This window comes from Lycorma delicatula, chromosome 4, assembly GCF_047948215.1.
Source record: "Lycorma delicatula isolate Av1 chromosome 4, ASM4794821v1, whole genome shotgun sequence".
Taxonomy (NCBI): domain Eukaryota; kingdom Metazoa; phylum Arthropoda; class Insecta; order Hemiptera; family Fulgoridae; genus Lycorma; species Lycorma delicatula.
The window spans coordinates 196073979-196097787 of NC_134458.1; the positions used below are offsets into that span (position 1 = coordinate 196073979).

A 23809-nucleotide genomic window follows, 5' to 3' on the forward strand; every position below is an offset into this window, starting at 1 on the left:
AAACTATAAAGCATACACAATTACAACACTGTCAGAAATAACTTAATTTATAGACTTAATTACAACAAATGTGATAATCTCTGTAAAGAAATAGCAGACAGGAAATATTTTTTTTTATTTATACATATAAGAGCACACAAGCACACTATCAACATTTGCTGACTATTTAACACATAATACAAATAGTAAAAATAACATCAAAAACTTATTTCTTTACTTTCTAGTTTCAACTAAAAAATCAATAAAACATTAAATCGTAATGTATTTATTTTATCTTAAATATCATCAACAAATCACCTTTCTGTCTACTTACCTCATATTACGCACAATAATCTACTGTATGATAGTTATTTCAAACATCTGATGATTTATCTTACAGACAAGAATATGTCAAATGAAGTAAATATAAATAATGTGAATTAAGATGTAAAGTACTGTAAATTGTTAGCAATTTTCTGGTAAACTTTTAATACATTTTTTTTAATATTAAAAAATTAATAAAATAAATTTAAAAAAATAATAAAATGAATTATCTTATTATCTTGAGGTCACGCTCAAATTCCTCATTCAATTCAGTTATTGCTTCTTTTACATACAAGTTAAAAAGCAATGGGAACAGATCTGTTCCTTGCACATCCCTTTTAAATTAATAGTTTCCATTTTTTTTTTTTACCTTCTACACTCATCAGAGCTTTGTTATTCTTGAACACATAAATAATTCTTCTTTTTCTTCAAATTATATAAAAATTTTACTTTAATTTATGCTATAATTGCAGTAAAGTAACAGGTCTCTGAGAAAGTAAAGAAATATTGTCCCAATCTTTAATGATGCTTTTCATTGAAGAACATAACTGTAGCTAAAAAGGCAACATCTTAAGAAGCTAATAAATTTTCTAATTAGTTTTCTAATTTCAACATATGTGACTTTTCAAGACTAAAAATAAATATTGACAAAACACTTTAGTGAAGCAAGGATGCATTTATCCTTAAAGCAATACAAACTTATGGTAAAGAAAATCTAATTCTTAATATGAAGAATCTAATTTAATAGCCTTGGTTCAATGATTTTTTTTTTAAAGTGTTTGTAGCCAAAGTAATTCTCAAGTGTTTGGAGCTGTTAAGCAACATTTTTTTTTTTAAACAAAGTTGCTTTGGATGAGGCCCCTCATTTTTAAAGTTAATTTATTCCACATGCAATTTAACAAAGTAAATAAAATTTTCACTCACCGTTGCGCCAAAGATTAAATGATGCTTCCTTTTCAACTACTAGAGTTTCATTGGCTTCTACAGGACTGTATAAAAAAAAGAACATTTTTCAAACTAAACACAATCATGAAATAAAAATTATAGTTTTAAAAATACTAATACATAAAATGTCAGAGATTAATTTTGTATCTATGTTCAAGAAGTACATAAAAATAGATATACTAAATATCTGAACAAATAACAGATTAAAACATTCAGTTTTGATTACAACAAAACATATTTCTAAATTTGTGTCCCCAGAGGATGGTGTATACCAAACAATTAAAACTGCTTATTGGTAAGAAGTTGAATTTTATATTTTATATTGTAGATGCATTTGTATTTACCAGGTGTGTAAATATGAAACCGGTATTTGCCCATAGATGGCCCTAGCTGTCAATGTAGTAATCATCAAACTACATCATTAGCCCATTTTGTTTTTTTTAGAACAGCTGATTTTCTACTTGCAACAATACAAGTTTCATACAGCAGCATAGTTTTATTAGCGTTGAATATGTCGAGTTTTGCACCTACAAACTACAATTTGCGGACAGCATTGAATTTCTGTTACCATTTAAGGAAAACTGTTGCAGAATTGCATTGAATGCTTGTCAAAGCTTATGGTGTGCATGCTCTTCGTAAATCACAGTGCTTTGAATGGTTTAAAAAATTCAAAAGTGGCAATTTTGATGTGAGAAACGAAGAATGTGGAAGACCGAAAAGATCTGAAGACAGCAAACTGCAAGCTCAAGGATGACACTCAAACACAACAACTAGTAGATCAATTAAATGTAACACTAGAAGCCATCTCCATACATTTGAAAGCCATGGGAAAGAGCCACCAGATAGGAAAATGGGTTCCACATGAACTGAATGACAGTCAGCAAGAAAACCGAAAAACCACTTTTGAAATGCTGCTTGCCAGGTATGAAAGAAAGTCATTCCTCCATTGAATTGTGACAGGTGATGAAAAGTGGATATATTTTGAGAATCCTAAGCGTAAAAGATCATGGGTAACTCCAGGCAAATCATCAACATCGATTACATTGCTATGGAAAAAAAACAATGCTCTGTGTTTGGTGGGATCAGAAGGGTATGATCTATTATGAGCAGCTAAAACCTGGCGAAACCGTTAATATTGAATGCTACCGACAACAAATGATCAATTTGAATCAAGCATTGTGTGAAAAATGACCAGAATATCAAAAAAGGCAACACAAAGTGATTTTGCTTCATGATAATGCACCATCACAAACAGCAAAACTGGTCAAGAAAACAATTGAGGCGTTCAGTTGGGAAATACTTTCACATGCAGCTTACTCACCAGACTTGGCTCCATCAGACTACTATTTATTTGCATCGTTGGGACACACACTTGCTGTGCAGCGCTTCACTTATGAAAATGTACAAAAATGGCTTGATGACTGGTTTACCTTAAAGGAGCAATAGTTTTCTTTTGGCGTGGCTTTCATAAATTGTCAGAGAGATGGGAAAAATATATAGCTAGTGACTGACAATATTTCAAATAAAATATTTTTTATAATTTTCTTACAATAAACGTATATTTTCTATACAAAAATTCCGCTTTCATATTTACACACTTGGTACACCACCATATGCTATCACATTATAAATTCATCTTAATTGCCATTTATATTGTTTTTTTTTTAGTTTACAAATATTATGCTTTTAAATTTTTTTCTGTAGTAAAGTGATACTGTTAGCAATCCAATCATAATTCTTTATCCTCAAAAGATACACTAACATATAGTTTAAACATTAGACATTAATGTGACTACTTTTACTGCTTCTCTAAATCATAAAAGTACATTCAGAAATAATAATAGAATATGATCCAGTGTAAAACAGTAAATTGCAGCAGCTTATAACTTTGTGGTTTCAGCAATATAACATCCTAACCCCATAGAGGAAGACACCCGCTTTGTGACACTTCTGGTCGCCACTCCCCCCCCCCCCAAACCCCTCCGCTAATGCAATATAACAATAAAATCTAAGGAAATGTCATTCAACATTTCATTTAGCATTTAAATACAAGATTTTATAAAGAAGGATAAGATAGTGGTGACAAGCCATGTTTAACAAAGCAATTCCATTAAAATTAAGTTTGATACATATACTAATGAACTTCACATACTTCTAGGGATATTGAAGATTTTCTTTAAAATCTTGGAAAGAAACTTGGTCCTGTTCTCTGGTAGCTCTTTACTAACTAAAGGAAAAGCAATTTTTTTTTTAGCAAATAACTAATAACAGAGATATAACTGATAATACAAAATTGTTGATCAGTAATTATATCTCCCACCTTAGGTTAAGATAATGTGATCTCCCAAGGAATTATTGGTGACAGGGATTTCCACTGACAGGAATAAACCTTAAAGCTAGAGTGTAAATGTTGGTTTCACTTTTCTTTCCTCTGTGGGGTTGTTTTCTTACTACCTACCCCTTTCCATTATTCTTGATTTCATATTTGTCACTAACATTCTACGAGTTTTAACTAGATGCCCGTTAAATTTAAGCTAAAACTGTAAAGACCAATTTAGTGGCTGTAAAAAAGTTCAACCTGAAAAATAAGCAGTTTGCTGGGTAAACACAACCAGTATAATACATCCATAAAAATATACAGACAAATTAAGCAATGTAAATTGCAGTTTTTTTATAAAAGACTGGATGCTGGAAATATGTAAACAAATGGCCATAACAGTAAAAAATTCTAGGATAAAGGTAATTTAAAAGCTATTTTTTTCTTTTATTTTTACTTTCCCGTCTAGTTAGCACTCTAGCTCCAGAAGATAAAGTAATCAGTCCATTTTGGGCATATGTGGTTTTCACCAGATCTTGACGATTTGACCCCTAAGGAACCCAAAAAATCAAGTGGAAATTTTCTGGATGTCATATATACGTGTATTCGGTCTTGGCTTTTAAATAACCATTTATCTTGACAACTACTGGACCGATCTTGATCTAGATTACTTCTATATATGAGGCATTGATACTATTAATGTTTCAACTTAATAGATCAAGGGGGTGATGCTGTAGAACACAGTTACCCTCAGTATCTTGATATTTCACCTAATTAATTTTTCTTAGGCACATTTGTTAATAATTAAAAAGTAATAATATTTGTAAAAAACGTTTTTAAAAGATCACACCCCACCTCAAAAAATGCTCTAAGCTACTGCTATGTACTGATATTACAGGCAAGTAGTAGAATTAAATAAATGAATAATATACAAGTATAAAAAGTAACTCAGTCTGGCTGGATCCCGAACTCGATCGCCCAGTTAAGTCAGTACCTAGTGTGTTAAGCCTCGCAGCTACACCAATCTGTTCTGCACAAGCAAAATTTATTATATGCATGTTGTGAAATTACATTAGTTTAGTTAATGTCAACTATCACACTAGTATCATCACACCCGCGTGAACTAAATATGGTATGTGTGAGGCTTTATACTTTAAACGTGGCTTTAGCCATGTGACAGTAAAGCCCTACAACTATGTTGTCAAGCTTTTATTTTAAATATGGTTAACTTCTAAATTTGGTGGATATACCCCTATTGCACAGATATAAATTTAAAAATTCATTGTTTCATAAACTCTTTATCAGCCAATTGACTATTTTTACTACCAGTAACTTCAACTATTCTACGTTCCTTTTGGTTGAACACTATCTTTTAATCTAAATTACAAGCATTTACTACACCCTATGACTCCAGTTATTGGCTTCAGCTTTGTCTTCTGATATAGTTTTTACACACTGTTTTTTCTAGAATTGAATTAACTAACCCACTGGTCCTATGGTTGGCAACCGATCCTGATTGGTTATATACCACAGTCCATCAAAGACACCATGTAATGTTCTGTTTATCACATGGCATAATACATTATTATATTTTTGAGGATAAGAATGGGCTTGCAATTACTATTACAGTTGCTTGATATATACAAATGCTGGAAAATTTTCTTGCTGAAAAACAGACATTCCCACATATGACAAACTAAACAACTGGTTTTAACAAGATGGATTGATACCAAATGCAGGATGATTATCATTGGCAATTGTACACAGACTGTTTTACAACCATGTAATTTTGAGAAATGGTAACATGTTTTTGACTTCCAAAATCCATTGACCTGACAGTGTGCGACTTTTTTGTAGAATTACCTAAAAAGCAGAGTAACCACAATCAACCTACTACACCAGAAGAACTAAAAGCCAGTATACATCAACATTCCTGTTAAAACGCTGTGTCAAACTATGCAAAATCTAACTCAGGGACTGCAGGAATGACTGTGCAGAAATGGAGCTCACCTATTCAAGCTGAACTCAAATTATCAAAAAAAAAGTTATATATATTTTTCTTAAATTGCATATTTTGTTCTACTAAATTCATGAACAGATCAAATACCACGTATTATTTTATAAAAATAATTGTTTCTCAAAATTTCCCACTTCCCTCGGGAACACTATATTGACAATAGTTTATTTATTTAGCCTAACAATTAATATTGTTAATAGATATACAGGCAAGTCAATAATTTTTATTAAGTATGATGGAAGAAATAAAAACAGGCAAAAGATTATCGGTTTGCATTATAGTGCACAAGCATACTGAAAGGTTAATTGTCTGCACCCACCAGATTGGTCTAGTGGTGAACACGTCTTCCTAAATCAGCTGATTTGGAAGGCAAGAGTTCCAGCGTTCAAACCTTAGTAAAGTCAGTTATTTTTACACGGATTTGAATACTAGATCGTGGATACCGGTGTTCTTTGGTGGTTGGGCTTTCAATTAACCACACATCTCAGGAATGGTTCAACTGAGACTGTACTAGACTACACTTCATTTACACTCATATATATCATCCTCATTCATCCTCTGATGTATTATCTGAAAGGTAATTACCAGAGGCTAAACAGGAAAAAGAAAAGGTTAATTGTCTGCAATTACTCAATTGTTGTCAAAGGAATTTTACAAATGAGGTGTCACTTTGTTCAAAAGATAATGCTTAATAGATTTTGAAAAGTAAAAATTTAATCAAACAAATAATTACAAAGATATTGAAGATTTAAAAAATTAATATGGCCGCCATTTTTATATTTTTGAAGGTTTTCAAAATTTTTTATTTTATAAAACAAGACACAAGTCTCAGATTTGCCAGTTTTAATTAAAGTAGGTTTGCCCGTTCCTGAGAAATAATTTTTTTGTTGAAAATCGCAAAATGGTGTCCAGAAGGAAAACAAAGCAAAATATGACTTACATCAATATGAATCTTTTTGCTCATTTTGGTGCCCAGAACACTCCATAAAACATTAATAAATATAAATATTTAATATTTATTAAAATAAATAATAATTGATAAAAATAAAGTTAGAAATATATTCATAAATAAATACAAACCTTTTTAAAGAAGGATACATGATTTCTCCTAAGTGATAACCAGTACCGTCATTAGGGCTAATTTCACTAGCCATCAATTCATTTAATGTAAAATTTGATGTTATATGTTCAAAATGCACATTAAATTTTTGTTTAATGTACAAATCGGTTCTACTTCTAGTATTAAAAGGTACATCATTATAAAAATCATCCAACATAAATTTGTCACTGGTTTTATCGAAAAATAGTTTTGTTATATTCATATAAATTATTTTGTATGTTGCTTTTACATCAATAATTTTAGTGCCAAACCAATAAAATATAAAATCAATGGCAGCAACAATATTACGACAATGTTTTTTGTAATCTATTTCATTTTGTACCGTATTATTTTGTTGAATATTACAAAATATTTCATCAAGATTATCATTGAATTTATTAAGTAACATATCATTTTCAGTAAACTTAGATGCGATTATATATTCAGAATAATTATTTTGATTATTATCAAGATATAAAACTTTTATATCAATATCTGATACATTATATACTGCATTTACATCATTAAAATGATTAGAAAATGAAATAAAATTTTGTGACAAAATATTATTTGTCACATTTAGAAAATAGTTATCAAGATTAAAATACGATTTTTTATTATCTATGACAGATTTTAGTGTTAGTGATTTAAGACAAATTGAACTTCTTTCTTCTAAATAATGTAATGGAAGATATTTACATTGAAATGAATTAAATATATTTGTAGGAAATAGAAAAATAATTCTTTTATCCACATCGGCATGATTATTATAATTATTATTCATTACAATTATTTTACCATAATTATAATTTTTATAATTATTAAAATAATTATTATCATATTTCATTTGAAACGATATTAAATCTTTTTTATTAAATTTTAATAATTCATTAATGTCATCAACAGAATTAATTATATCTTTCTCTTTAAAAAACTCTCCAATGAATGGTGAATTTGTATAAACACTACACATAAAATACCACCACCATTGTTTTCTTTCCATATAATAATTTTTACAACCAAATTTAAGTTTTTGCTCTTCGATTTTTTTATATCTCTCAAGACATTTACATTCCTTGTTTTCATTTTGACAATCCTGAAAAAAAAAATTATTGAAAAAACAAAATAAACAAATAAATGTAAAAACTATAATTCATAAGAAGAATACAGACTTTGAAATACAGTTTGGCAAAAAATAATAAAAGATATTATTTTAAACATCAGACATATTTTAGATGAAGATAAATAAACAAATTAAAAAAAACAACACAACCACCAAAAACAGTAATAACAAAACCTAAAAAAAATAATACTAATAATTGACTTTCACAGGATCCACATCATTAGTTGGTACCTAATTCTATAATTACAACAAATAACAAAAAAGAAAATTTAAACTTTAACTTTTCTTTACATCTCTTGTTTCTAACTATCTAAACCAATGGATTTTTTCTTAAATATTTTTAGGGTAATGTTCCAACTAAAAATAACTTCTGTTGAACAAAAAAGTACAATGTGTTCTAGAAAACTGTTGTTAGCAATCTCTTTCTTTAAAATGCAAAATGCTGAAACTGCCAGGAAAAATGATTTGAATTCCCTTAGTACATCTATATTTTTTTTAAATTTTTGATGTGTTTTTCAATTTTAAACAATAAAAAGAAATTTTAAGTTTTTTTTTGTTATTTGTTGATGTAATTATAGAATTATGTACTGACTGATGATGTGGGATCCTGTGAAAGTCGACTATTAGTATTAGTCTTTTTCGGTTTTTTGTTATTGTTTTTTGAATTTAATCAGCACAGTGCTCAATATGTTGATGAATTATATGAATTTTCAAAAGATACGAGGCTCGGCGGATAAATTTGACATATATATATATATATATATATGCATAGCATGGGAATGAAAAGAGATATTGTAATGAAATAAAAAAAGAATAAAGTACAATAATTTAGCTACAAAATGCAGTATTTATTTGTCAATTTAATCCCTGTTTACAGTGATACACTTTTTTCAATATGACAAGTTTTTACATTCTGTCATTGAAAATTTCTGGCAGTCTTTCTCAGATCCAAGTAGCTACAGCTTCCTTCACCTCATTGTCAGTGGTGTAACCACCTTTGAGATCCCTCTTGTGATGAGGGAAGAACTGTAAGTTGCATGGAGCCAAATTCAGCGAGAATGGCGGATGTGGAATAGACTCAAACTTCAGCTTGCGGAGAGCCTATGTAGTGACGAGCGATGTGTAAGCCTGTGCACTGTCATCTGCAAGATTATGGGCATGGTGGTCTTTCAAGCGTGACATACTCATCATCTGAGGTGACTTAACATCTCAATCAATGTATCGTTTGGAGTTCACAGTCATCCCATGTTCCAGATACTCAGTCACATAAACGTGTTTGGCGTCCCAAAACACCGTCAAAAGGAGTTTCTTCGCCAAGGCTTGAGTTTTGAGTTTTTTGGGTTTTGGCGATTAGTAATGTCTGTATTCCATGCTTTGCCTTTTTTCTTCCAGGTCGTAATAATGTACCAACTCTCATCCCTGGTCACAATATTGAAAAGGAAGTCGTTTCCTTCAGCACGATAGCACTGTTCTTCATAACATTCAACATGACACTGCTTGTGTTCGTCCGTCAGTTTGCACAGTATCCTTTGTGCACAGATTTTACGGTAACCCAATTGCTTAATTTGCCGGTCACTTTGAAGTAAATTGTCCACAACCTTTTGATGTTTCTCATCAGTCACAGAAACTGGTCGCCTGCTGTAAGGTGTGTCCTCAATTGTCGCTTTACCAGCTTCACATTCGTGAAATTTCAACATCCACCTATTTACAGTACTCCTGTCAACAGTTTCACTACCGTAAACTGCTCTTAAGTGATGAAAACTATTCATAGGATTCATATTTTCTGCTGTTAAAAATTCTATCACTGCGCACAGTTTTAACCATGTTGACATATTGATCGTATTCGACTCCATTTTAACTACTACTGAAAACAAACCGGTAAACGAATTTCAACACATTATCACACGTTTGTAGAGGAGGATTATAGCTATCATGTGCTGCTATGCCCAACTCGATAGTATCTTTTGTTTCAATGTTACACGCTAGTGTGCAAAATTTATCAGCTGAGCCTCGTATATATACTAGCTCCCCAGTGCAGCTTCGCCAACGCTATATGTTTACTTGAGTTTCCTGTAACGATCAATCTTTTTATTTTATGTTTATTATCAAGTAACCAGAGGCAAGTGCAGCCAATCACACATGCAGTAACGGTGGTAGTGGCTGTGGTGATTGAGCCACACACAGCACCATATACCTTTGCAACCCTTATCTAGAAATTGATTTTTAGATGTTCATAATCGTCAGTTCAAACCCAGCTCACACAGTGGTAAAACACTCACAGTTCAGAATTCATCAATTAAATTCATTAAAGTTTGTGCTTCAACCGGCAAATCTCAAAAAAAATATATATATAAATAGTATAATTTACATAAAAGATGAAGAATTTTATTTTTAAAAAAACGCTTAAACTAGAACTCCACCAGAACAAATTTAATAATTTTTATGTTGCACAAAACATTTTCATATATTTTTTAGATACTCTTAAAGTACCTTTTATTTTTTTAGAAAACCTAACAGGAAACTGGATCTACCTACATAATTCTTTAATCGTTAAAGATGTCGAATTGGGACTTTTTAATCAATTTTCTGAACCAGAAAACTAGGGACTTTGTGTGTTAAACATAAATTCCATAAAGTTAATCGCAAACTTTCTAAAAAGGTGTCTTGAACTGGTTAACAGCCACACTTTTCTATTACTAGTTATAAATTTAAATGCCCTTTGTAAAATGTATACATCAAATCCTTCACAAACCAATCAATCCCATCATATGAGTTGAGCCTCACATTAAAGCTAAACCAGTGCTAGGTCAACTTGTACCATTGTTTCCCCCATTACTTCCACTACAGAAATATTATTTTCACTACACACATATTACATAAGAGATCAGTTTTTCAGAATCATACTTGTTTTCCTTTAATAGCATTATTTTCTAATTATAAAAAAGCTTTTTTTACTTAAAATTACTCTTTTTTTTTTTTTTAGTCAAAGCTTCACAGTTTTCCTTTTACTTTGCATAGTCAAGAGTGTGATGTTTTAATGATGTAAAAGTTCAGAGGTACACAAATTATTGTGTTGCTCTGAATCATTGTTACTATTATTTCTCAAAGAAATCCTTTAACATATATGTGTGATTATTAAACAACTTTATAATATAAATGCTGTATGCTAAGAAACAATAAAAACACAAAACGTTTAATTCTATAACAAAAAATTGAAAAAACATCAAAATAAAAATTTAATTTAAAAAAATAGATGTGTGAAGGGAATCCAAATCCTTTTTCCTGGTTATTTTATCATCCTAAAAATGCTTCAGCATTTTGCATTTTAAAGAAAGAAATTGCTAACAACAGTTTTCTAGAACCCATTAACTCTGCTTGATCAAGGCATATAAGCAGATGTAAAAAGATCTTCTAAAAGTAAAATGTTAACATAAATTGAAAGAGAGTCACTAGAAGTTTTAAAAAGGAATGATCTTTTTTGTTTAAAAGAGAATTAAATTGTTATTACACTTATAAAAATAAAAATATTCAGCAAGACACAAAAGAGAATAAGTTTTTTTTTTTCAAAATAAAAGTCTTTTCTAATGTTAAAATAAATATTTGGATGAGCAGTTATTATAATCAACTGGCTAATGGTCAAACAGCAATTAACATAATAATAAATCTTCATACTTATAGAAATCATGCTACATAGAACACAGAACAAAATTGATCACACACAGAATAACACATTTAGAAATACATAATATGTGAGGCTAACATATATATGCTCTAACAGCCGATCTGTTAGAGCAAACGGAAATCAATCCAGATTTGTTGAGCCGTGTTATCACTGGTGATGAAGGTTGGTTTTTTCAATACGATCCAGAGACAAAATGCCAAAGTTTGCAATGGTGCTCAAAGGGATCACCCAGACCAAAAAAAGCTTGCATGTCAAAGTCAAAAGTGAAATGCATGCTTGTGTGCTTCTTCGATTCCAAGGGAATTGTTCATAAAGAGTGGGTGCCTCCTGGACAAACAGTAAACCAATATTCCTACAAAGAAATTTTAGAAAGACTTCGTAAACGAGTTCTTCGTGTCCATGCCAACATTGCTGATAATTGGATTCTGCATCACGATAATGCGCCATCCCATACTGCTCTGTCAGTACAGCAATTTTTAACCTCAAAACAAATTTCAGTACTACCACAGCCACCTTATTCACCAGATATCGCTCCGTGCGACTTTTTTCTATTTCCAAGAGTCAAAATGGCAGTCAAGGGACACCATTTTCAAACAGAAAAAGATGTCCGAAAAGCTGTGACGAGGGTCTTGGAGGATATTACAGAAGATGAGTTCCAGAAATGTTACCATCAATGGCAGAAGCGCTGGAATAAGTGTGTGCAATCAGAGGAGAACTACCTTGAAGGAGACAACACTAAACATGACTAAAACGGTAAGCAACATTTTTTTTCACATCAGTCTCATTACTTTATTGTCGCACCTCATATATGCTTATATACATAATATGTAAATTCTATATGTTTAGAATTCATTCAAAACTGCCATTATCTTCAGAAGAAATTTACTGTGAAATTTCAAAATAAAAAACAAGATTCAACCTGACACCGTAGGGAAAGAACCCCCCCCCCCTCCAATGTGACAGTTGCAGTCATCATGCCACCCCCTCCATACCTAGCCCGTATGGGCTTTACTGAAGGTCATCTTCAAAACCTCAGCAAAAGGCATCTCTCAACCCTGTTCTTGCCTCAGTCAGGATGCCACTATTGTGAATGCAACATGTGACATCCCGTCGGTATACTATTATCCCTAAAAAACAACAAAACTAAATACAAAGCACATCCTATGTTAGTCTCAAACAAAACTGAATAAACAAAATTAGAAAAGGAATTGAAATCTACTACCTACCTGAAGGTAAAAGAAATGAGTTCAACACGCAATTATAATAAAACACAATAATAACAACAATAATAATAATAACAAAAACTTTGCAACTACAAAACAAACAAAAGAATGCACAAAACCCAGGCAGCACCCTAAATGCCATTGGCAAACCTTTCTTTTGCCAAATAGTGTATGAAACTCTTAAGTATTATCCATTTGGCCTGGTTTCACCAACTGACATGGAGATCCATTGCCGACCCAATAATATCAAGCTAACAGATAGTGCATCTGTCTGTCTAGGTGTATCAACTCATACTTTGAACACTGTACAGAACATTATGTACAACACCCAACTGTCGCATATAGCATACTTGCCTCACAGATGCCCTTATAAAGGATACTCACGGTATTAAAATTAAGACCAAAATCAGGATTGATGACCTGCACAGTCTCTTTGTTGTCAGCAATAATGTTTAACCTCTTATTTGTTTCTTTTATATTTTGAATTTTCAGGCTTGACCTCTTTTGTTTAAGGACGACCTGAAACTCGTCCATCTCTTTTGTAGTCTTATTAGCTCAAACAAAACCTCAGGCTGTTTCCAGGACAAACTAACCTCCCACTTTACTTTTAATACCTCAGCGTACCATTTACACAGAGGCACTGCTGACTGCAGAACTGGAACAGGGGCGGGAACAGTCTCCCACAGCAACACTCTCTAAGCTCAGCTGGCTTAGCAGCCAACCTCTCATAACCTGCAACCAGAAAATCAAAAAATGGTTTTAACTCCTTTACTTCAGGAGGAATCTTACCCCGAATATTCAAACCACTCCTCTTCGGGTTAACAAGAAATTCTATCAGAGTATCAAACTTTTCTTCAAACGCTCTCATTAAAGGAATTATACCACCACCTGTCCAGTCATTTTTTAAAACTCATCAATCACTTTTAACGCCAGGTGTTGTGACACCCCAGAGGTCACTGGTGTGACCTCCTCCTCCTCCTCCCCTGAGTTGAGAGAGGATTCATCAAGTCCAGCCTTAGTAATAGCCTGTGCAGTCTTACCTCACCTGGACTATCCCAAACTAAATATATTGATATTACTAATAATATTCAAACAAAAGTCCTAATTAACACAACAAGAACAAAGAAATCCAAACTATAACATAAGTCAGATGCAAAGAGTACAGAATTAAATCACCTTATAAAAACAGAACAACAAAAATGTTAACCAAAACATGGAAAATTTTCATGAATCACGTAAAGCAAAGATCTCAACTTTATCAACTTAACCAATTTTTAAACATACTAATCTACTATCAGACTACCATATTAAAATAGTATTTTAAACACAATTGTTTAGGAACTGAGTCTGTTTTACAACAGGCTCAATTAAAAATAACACCATCTACACCATTGAAGAAGGAATTCTTTTAATACTTCAATGTAGTAAAACGCAAGTTCCTTTCAATTCTATTTAAGATAACTTTAATCACATTTCATCATACTAATTAAGAAAAGGGAAAGCTTAAAACAAATTTAAAAAGAAAAAATAATCATGCAGGAGATAAAAATTTATCTCCTGTAATATTTTTTTTTCATGACAGTCAGTTATCAAAATTACGACGGTTATTTTTTTCAAGGTCCGATCGGTCGCGAAATAAAAACCCGTGCAAAAATCGGATTAACCTTTGCGCATATGTGTTGCGCAGCGTCTCTAGTATGGCCTTCAATCATGCCGCGTCACTTAGCTTAGTTCTGAACACGCAGCTAGCACGTAAAAATGTCTACAACAATAGCATCTCCCGCCAAGTGTGAAATGCGTGCGGTAATTCGATTTCTTCAGGCTGAGGGGTGTAATGCGGCTGAAATTCATAGACGAATAAGTAATGTGTACGGTGAAACTTCAATGAGTGACAGCAAAGTGCGACAATGATGCAGGAACTTTAAAGCAGGACGTACAGATGTTCATGGTGCAGGCAGTCAGGGAAGGAAGCGAGTGTGAACCGATGATCTCGTTGAGCGAGTGGATGAGGCAATTCAAGAAAATCGTCGGTTCACAATTTCTGTATTGAGTGATTCGTTTCCTGAAATGCTGCCTAGGAGGACAACATTTTGGCACAGACATCGAGCTACAGACCAGCATAGAAACATGGCAGAAAACACAGGCGGCTCCGTTCTATGACGAGGGTATTGTAAAGTTGGTACTACGCTACGACAAATGTCTAAATCACAGTGGCGACTATGTAGAGAAATAGCATAACTATGTAAGTACTTGTTACAAATAAATTTTTTTTTATTTTCACTGTGGTTCATGACCAATCGGACCTTGAAAAAAAAATAACCCTCATATTTTAACTATTCATTTTTAAGAAAAAAAACTGAATGTAATTTATTTTAATATAATTTTTTTCAGCTGATGCAGTGTACATAATACATTGCTTCATAACAAAAAAGGGTACAATTTGTTGCTTTACACTATTTGACCCAGTCAGCATAGATTTTTCTAGAGCAAAAAAATTAAGTAAAAGAGTTCTGAATAGTGAAAGGATCATTTGTAGGGCTGAGCACCTCCTGCATGAAGGCTTACCATGCTGATATACAATCATATATTTGGTTCAATGAAGCAGAAGGAAATAACACTACTTCTCATTTTATTTATTAAACATAGCATAAGATGTTTGAAAAAAAAATGGCTCATATCGTGTTGTCTTTAATTAACTGTGGTACTTGACATATGTAATGTTTTAAAACGACCAACCAACAAACCTGCTGGGTTGGTCTAGTGGTGAAATCGTCATCGCAAATCAGCTGATTATAAAGTTGAGAGGTTCAAATCCTTGTAAAGGCAGTTAATTTTTTACAGATTTGAATACTATATCATGGATAAAGGTGTTCTTTGGTGGTTGGGCTTCAATTAACCACACATCTTAGGAACGGTCGACATGAGACTGCAAAAAACTACACTTCATTTACATTCATACACAACATCCTCTGAAGTAATACCATGGGGGTGGTTCCAGAGGCTAAACATAAAAAGAGAAAGAGGACCAACCAATAAAGAAGGATGCAAAGCTTCAGAAAATATCATAAATCAAGTTCTTCAAAATTTTAAAGACAGAAAAGCATACTCCCCCATGAAATACAATAAAGAGTCTAAAGGAGTTTTTATTAACAGATAGTGTGCGACAGAATTTGTCACTAAAGTATATAAGTTACGTTATATTCCATCTGATTGGCTGTTTTAAATGTTTGTTACATTGCCAAAGAAGACTCGCGGCAATAAGGATTGCAAAGAATATTGTAAATTTAGTTTCAGGCATCACATTTTAAATATATTTTTGTCTATGTTACATGAAAGCATATACTGAAGAAGATATGTCAACCTATCCGTCTGAATTCAGAGATGGCCTAAAAACTAAAAAGACAACTTTCAGAGTTCAGGAATTGGTACAAAGGTATAGGGATATTAACCAGGAGTGCATTTGTGTTTCATACATTATGAAAGGTTTATGATGGAATCAGGCATCATAAAGTACTGATGAGGGTGGGAATCGATGATGGAGAAATTAGTTTTCTAGCAAATTTGTGTTAGAACCAGTGAGCTAATGTTAAAAAAAAGTAGGTATATCTAATAATATTTTGTGTTTTCTGCATTTTGCCTCTGATTCTGTTCAATACTTATTTAAAAATCAATTTTTATTGAAGCTTTAATTATTTCAGAGGAAATAATAGTAAATACTACTGTCATAATAATTAAAAATATAAGGATGACACAATATCAATGGTTGATAGCTTAAAAGGATTGTTGCAGCTGCTGTATATATCTCTATATATAAAAGAGAATTTCCTGACTGACTGACTGACTCAATCAACGTACAGCCAAAACTATTGTAGGTAGAGACTTGAAATTTTCAGGGTAACTTCGTATCTTTAAGTAGGCGTGCACAAGGAAAGGATTTTGCAAAATTTTGAATTTAAGGGGTTCAAATGTAAACGATAGTATTTTCAGTATCGATTTATTTATGTTGAAAAAATTTGTGTTTTAAAATCAATCTATATTGAATTGATGGATTATGGTAGTAAAATGTATCAATAATTTAATTTAAATTTATTATTTATGTTGTTATTTATTGTTTATTTCTTCTGGGTCTTATTTGTTGGTGTTGCTTCTTCCTACCAATCATTTATAAACATTTAAGAAAAAAACAGTCATATGATTTTTTGAGTCAACAGGTTAGTGTAATGTTTCAAAAAGTGAATAAACATGTCAATTGAAAAGATAACTGTCAACGACATGTCAATAACCCAAACAGTTAACCTATCAAAGGAGATGGTGCATGCCTGTGTCGAGCACTTCCTTTTCACTTATTCAGTAATGAAGAACAATGTCAGGAAGTACAAAACACAATCGTTTTGTACATGGCTGATCATTGGATTGATTTTGCTCATATGCCTTACAAATCTTTAAATGGTGACAACTTTCCAACTTGTGAGGAATATGTACGCAAAATGACAATTCATTCAGTCTACGGTGGTTATTGCGAATTAGTTGCAGCTGGTAAGATATTTCCATTTTTATTTTTTCCAATCTTTATTGGAAATTTGGTACTGACACATTGCCGTAAAAAGATTGCGTCTTACTGGAAATATTAATAGTGGTCATTTCGATGTATATTTGCCTGATTTAGAAGACAACATTTCACAAAATTCTACTTCAACTATTCCTGTTAGAAATAATAAAAAGCGTCATGCGAGGTTCACGGACAGAATAAAAAGGATCAAGTCAAAAAAGCGGCGAAAAAGTATGCACAAGTCAACCCATAAGGTACAGAGTGCCCCATATAAAACGCAACCCAACCTTATATTGGTAGGTATTGAAATAATAAAAAGGTATGTGTAAATGTAAATATAATTTTTATTATTACCATCCATTTAGAGTAAATTTTGGAAGTGGCCGCCATCTTCTTGAATACAAGCTTCAATTCTTTTTACAGCGTCTCTTGCAACTTTTTTAAAAGTTTGTAGCTGGATATTTAATACAGCTTGTTCAATATTGACTTTCAATTGTTCAAGTGTGCAGTCAAATCTGGAGATCTTGGTGGCCACAAGCCTCGACCGATAACACGATTACCAAAGAATTCCTCAACGAAATCATAAGTTGAACCTGCGTAGTGCGATGTCTCACCGTATGTTGTAGCCAGCAGTGTCTGTCTTCCTCTTCCAAGAGTGCGATGAACTGAAATAAAATATCCTGATATCGTTCTGCATTAATGGTGTACTCGAAAAAAATAGGACCATTATTTTCTTCCGCGATATCGCGCACCACACGCCCAACTTCTGCGGGTGTAATTGTTTTTCGTGATAAACGTGGGGATTTTCAGCGCTCCAAATTCAACTGTTTTGGCTGTTTACGTAGCCATCCAAACCGTGCTTCATCAGTGAAAAATAACGAATCCATAACGTTAATTCCCTCACGCAGAAACCGACGGAACAGTTGACAATATTGTAGCCGTTTTTCTTTGTCGGGCTCAAGAAGTTGATGAACCGTTTGAATGCGATAAGGTCGTAATTGTATGGTCGCCCGATGAACAGTTGATTTAGGCAAATTAATTTCTGCAGACAAACGTCTGATCGATTTATTTGGCGAGGCGAGTAATCGGTCTTTGATTTCAGTGACTGTATCTGTATTCAACACTGACGCAGATCTTTTGTGTTCCTTGTTATTAACAGAACCAATCTCTCTCTAAATTTTGCAGCTAACCTTAATACTGATGTTTTGTTAGGAGCTGGTTTATCTGGGTACGTATGGCGAAACAAATCTTTCACTGCAACCACTGATTTCGTACTGAAGTACGACTCAACAATGAAAACACGTTCATCTAGCGAAAACACCATCTTGTCTCTAGCATTACAGTGAACGTTATGATTGCATTGTTGCTACTATCGGTAGTGTTCTACTGCGTCGCCGCGATGTTCAGATGTTGGACGAGTCCATTTCAGTAACAAGTAAGGGAGTAAGTTTGACTTTTGAAATTTCATGGATGAGTGATTGATGGGTTACGTTTTATATGGGACACCCTGTAATAGAATAGCTGTGAAAAAGTATCAACAAAATCATTCGAAGGTCCATAGATAGAGCTGCAGTAGTAGCCTATCAAAATAGGCATCCAGAAGTACATAGAGCCGCTGCAGCTACGTATCAAAGCAGTCATGCTGAAGTTCGTAGAGCATCCCAAAATCGATGAGTGCAAGATTCGTACAGAAAATCATTTGCGCCGAAGGAAAAATAAAAGACCGTCTGGTTTGACTTATGATTCTAATATAAATGATAAAAATGACACTGGAGTTATGACTGAAAATTGTCAGTTTTGTTATGCTCTTAAATGGAAAGGTGAAACACCTGGCATGTGTTGCAATTCTGGAAGAGTACAGCTAGAACCTTTGAAACCATAACCTGAACCTTATGTGCCTTATTAAATTGTGATCACCCTGACCATGGCCACTTATTTTCTACTATGGTCAATAAAGTGGCCGTGGTCACTTAATGGTTGTTTTCAGATGACATCTTTTAGTGCTAAGCAGATTGTTGAAGAAGGTTTTATGCCAACTTTTAAAGTGCAAGGCCAAGTTTACCATTTATGTGGCAGTTTGATACTACATTCTCAAGAAGAGGCAAAATTTTTGCAAATATATTTTGTTGTGAAGATGAAAAAGAAGTTAAACTTAGATGCTCTAACTATCCAGAAGTCAAACGAGGATTGGTGAAACAGTTGCAAGATATGCTCCACAAAGAAAATAAGTACATAAGAGACTTGAAAACTACCATGGATAAAGTACCAAAGAATTGCGAAAAATTTCAAGTGGTGATTTGTGCAGACAGAAAACCTGCAAATGCTCACAGAGGTTGTTATAATGCTGTGACGTATAATGAAGTAGCTTTAGTAATAGTTGGACAGCAGTTTGAAAAACGAGATATTGTTATTAAAAGTCATGATAATCGACTGCAACATATCAGTGAACTTCATCAATCTTAGGATGCACTACAATATCCACTTTTGTTTTGTTACAGAGAAGACAGTTATTCTATAGATATTTTTCAATGTGATCCAACAACAAAACTTCCTTTGAGTAAGTCAGTATCTGCTGCCAGTTTTTACGGATATAGAATCATGGTAAGAGAAGGAGAAAATATTCATTTGCTATGTTACTGTGCTTTATTTAACCAGTATTTAGTCGATATGTACGCCAAAATAGAAACTGAAAGATTAAATTTCATAAGATGCAATCAAAAAAAGCTTAGGGCAGATAACTATATTCATTTAAAAGATGCAATAGGGAGACAAGACGTTCAAGCAGATCAACTAAGTAAAGTCGTGGTTTTGCAATCATCTTTCACAGGAGGTCCACGATATATGCATGAACGAGCTCAAGATAGACTGACATATGTTCGACATTATGGCAGTTCGGATTTATTCATAACTTTTACATGCAATCCCAAATGGAAAGAAATTCAAAAAGCATTATTACCTGGGCACAAGCATTATCATCGTCCAAATATCATTGCAAGAGTTTTTAATCGTAAAGTTAAAGAGTTAATGGACCTATTAGAAAAAAGGAGAACTTTTTGGAAGTATGAAATGCTTTATGCGTTCAATTGAATAGCAGAAATGAGGTCTGCCACATGTTCACATATTACTCTGGTTACAAAATAAAATTAGAGGAGATATAATATAATAGATAAATTCAAGTGTGCTGAAATTCCAAATCCAGATACGGATCCACTATTACATGAGATAGTGAAAGCCAACATGATGCTTGGACCGTGTAGGCTTTTGAATAAAAAATCACCTTGCATGAAAAACAGTGTCTGTACCAAGTGTTATCCAGCAAAGTTACTTCACAAAACTCAAAAAGGAGGCGAGGATGGTTATCCAAAATATAGAAAACGATCCACAGATGACGGAGGTTTCAAAGTAAATATTATTCAATGGATTTAGACAACAGATTGGTTGTCCCATACAACCCCGTATTATTACAAACTTTTAACGCACACATCACCAGTTGGTGTTGAAATCACCAGTTCAGTTAAATCTATAAAGTACATATGTAAGTACACCAATAAGGGCAGTGATCAAGCAGCTTTTGGTTTGGAGAAACATGCTGACATTGATCAAATAAAAATATATGAATGTGGTCGTACATCAGTAGTTCAGAAGCAGTCTGGAGAATTTTAGGATTTCCAATTCATGATAGATATCCAACCATAACTCACCTGGAAAACGGACAACGTGTGTACTTTACAACAGGTAACATGATGCAGAGGCTATCTAATCCACCTAAAACAACTCTTCAGGTGTTCTTTGAATTATGTGAAACAGATGATTTTGCGAAAGCCCTTCTTTATTCTCAAGTACCTTCTTACTATACTTGGCAGAACAATAAATTTGTTCGCCGTAAACAGAAGAGAGGATGTAGAAGGTTGGCAAGGAATCAAAAAGGACCCAGCTTTGAGAAGAGTATATACTATGCACCCTAATAATGTAGAATGTTATCATCTTCATCTTCTCCTACATCACATTAGAGAACCAACATTGTACAAACACTTAAAAACTGTAAATAATATTGAGTATCCAACATTTAAAGCTGCATGCAAGGCACATGGCTTATTAGAAGATGACCAACAATGGAACTTTACCTTAGCAGAAGCTGCACTATGCCGTTCACCTTACAAAATGCGAGAACTTTTTTGTGTAATGTTGATATTTTGTCATTTATCAGATGCATTAAGTATTTGGAATAAGTACAAAGAAAATCTTTCAGAGGATATTAAGCACCAGTACTTTAGACAGCATATGGAAAATAATGTAACAGAAGATGAAATATATAATAGATGTTTAATATTACTTGAAGATTTTGTTTTAAATTTAGGTGGTGAAAGTTTAAAAGAATATGGCTAACCAGTATCATTAAGACTTGGTGGAATTTTGACAAACAGAGAATATTTGAGGGAAACCAATTATGATGTTATGGCTTTGAACAAGTTTGTATTGGATAATGAACCATCTTTGACAAATGAACAACGTTCTGTCTACAATCAAGTTATACACAGCATTGAATCAAATTCAGGAGCTGTATTCTTTTTAGGTGCTTCTGGTAGAACAGGGAAAACTTTCTTGACTAATGTTTTTTTGGTTAAAGTAAGAAGCACTCACGGCATTGCTTTGGCTGTCGCATCATCTGGCTACGCAATTAAGTGGAGGAAAGACTGCACATTCAGCTTTCAAACTACCACTTAATCTCAATAATATCAAAACTCCTACATTCAACATCAGTAAACAGTCTAATATGGCAGATTTTACAAGAATGTAAATTAATTACTTGGGATGAGTGTCCAATGCCACACAAGAAAGGGATTGAAACTCTAAATAACTGTCTCAAAGATCTCAGAAATTCAAATACACTCATGGGAGGAGTTACTGTCCTTTTAACTGCAGATTTTCATCAAACTCTACCAGTAGTGCCTAGAGGAACTCAAGCCAACGATGTAGAGGCATGTATCAAGACTTCATATCTGTGGCCTCATATAGTAAAACTCTCTCTTACTAAAAATATGAGAGTAAACCTAAAAGGAGACAATTCTGCTGGACAGTTTTCTGAGCTTCTCTTAAAAATATAAGATGGCAAATTCTCTGAATCTGAAGGAAAAATTACTTTACCTGCATCATTAGGTACAGTAGTAAGTACTTTAAAAGAGCTGATAGAATATATCCGGATAATTGAAACCTCAGAAAAAAATCTATGAACTGGCTATGCAAAAGCCATTTTGACTTCAAAAAATGAAACAGCAGCTAAAAATAAATCAAATATTATTAGAATCATTTCAATCATCTTTCCCAGAAAGGATGAAATATAGATCCATTAATTCAGTATTGGAAGTCGATGAAGCAGTTAATTACCCAGTTGAATTTCTCAATTCTCTCAATCCACCTGGGTTTCCACCACACATGCTAACTTTGAAAGTTGGTGCTCCAATTATCTTACTGAGGAATCTTTGCCCACCTAAGTTATGCAATGGTACAAGACTGTTTATAATCGCCTTTCAAAAAAATTTTATTGAAGCTAAAATTATCACTGCCAAAGGAGAATCGGTGCTCATTCCTCACATACCAATGATATCATTTGACTATCCATTTGAATTTAAGAGAATGCAGTTTCCTGTTAAGGTATGTTTTGCAATAACAATAAATAAATCACAAGGTCAAATGTTACAAGTTGCTGTGATTGTGTTAGAGAAGACTGTTTTTCACATGGGAAATTTTATGTGGCATGCTCCAGAATCAGCAACCCTTCAGGTTTATTTATTTTGGCGCCAGAAGGAAAAACATCTAATGTAGTTTACAAAGAAGTTCTACAAAAATTTTATTTTTATATTATACTTAAAATATTTTACAAAGAAGTTCTACAATAATTTTATTTTTATATTATACTTAAAATATTTATATTCATTTTTTGTTATTTGTTATTAAATGTTTTTTTATTATTTATGTTTGTTATTTAAATATTTATTAAAATAAATTCTGTAAATAACATGCGATTAAGAAGTTTTTAGTATTTATTAGTAGATTTTTAAAAGCACTGGGCCTGTGAGGGTTCAGGGAAAAAAGGGTAACTTTTTTTTAGGGTAACCTTTTTTTTTGGAGCCCGCAAGTAATTATGATGATTATGAGTGATAAGAACAGGAGTTCTATTACCTATTTCTGACATCGTCTTTCAAACATAGTAACATAATAAGCAAAAGCATCACTCCAAAGCATTCAATAAATATGTTTAAAATTGAAGTATCGCATGCGCGAGGCCGCAACGGGTAACCTGCTAGTACACACACATATATATATACATTTAGTCAATTCCTTTAAGAACCATATTCTTCTGTACTAGTATATAAATTTAAAGAACTTGATCATCCTAAGTGCAGAATAATAAATAAAATAGGATGACATTTATCTTATTTTATCATATATACAAAAACTTTTTGCGAATTTCTTGCCTCCTCAGTTGTAATATATTTTTTTTTTTTAAATTGTTCACGTCAAATTACGTATTACACAAACATTATCAAGAA

At 32.7% G+C, this 23809-nt stretch overlaps 1 protein-coding gene across 1 annotated transcript in view; it reads right to left on the reverse strand.

The window, feature by feature from the left end:
- Window positions 1-1219: 1219 nt before the first annotated feature.
- LOC142322783 (uncharacterized) overlaps window positions 1220-23809 on the reverse strand; it is a 28086-nt gene continuing 5496 nt past the window's right edge. Inside the window, exons 2-3 of the mRNA XM_075361860.1 lie at window positions 7662-7777; window positions 1220-1292 (exon numbers count right to left, since the gene is read on the reverse strand). Of these exons, the coding sequence (XP_075217975.1) occupies window positions 1220-1292; window positions 7662-7777 (189 nt within the window). The remainder of the gene's footprint in view (window positions 1293-7661; window positions 7778-23809) is intronic.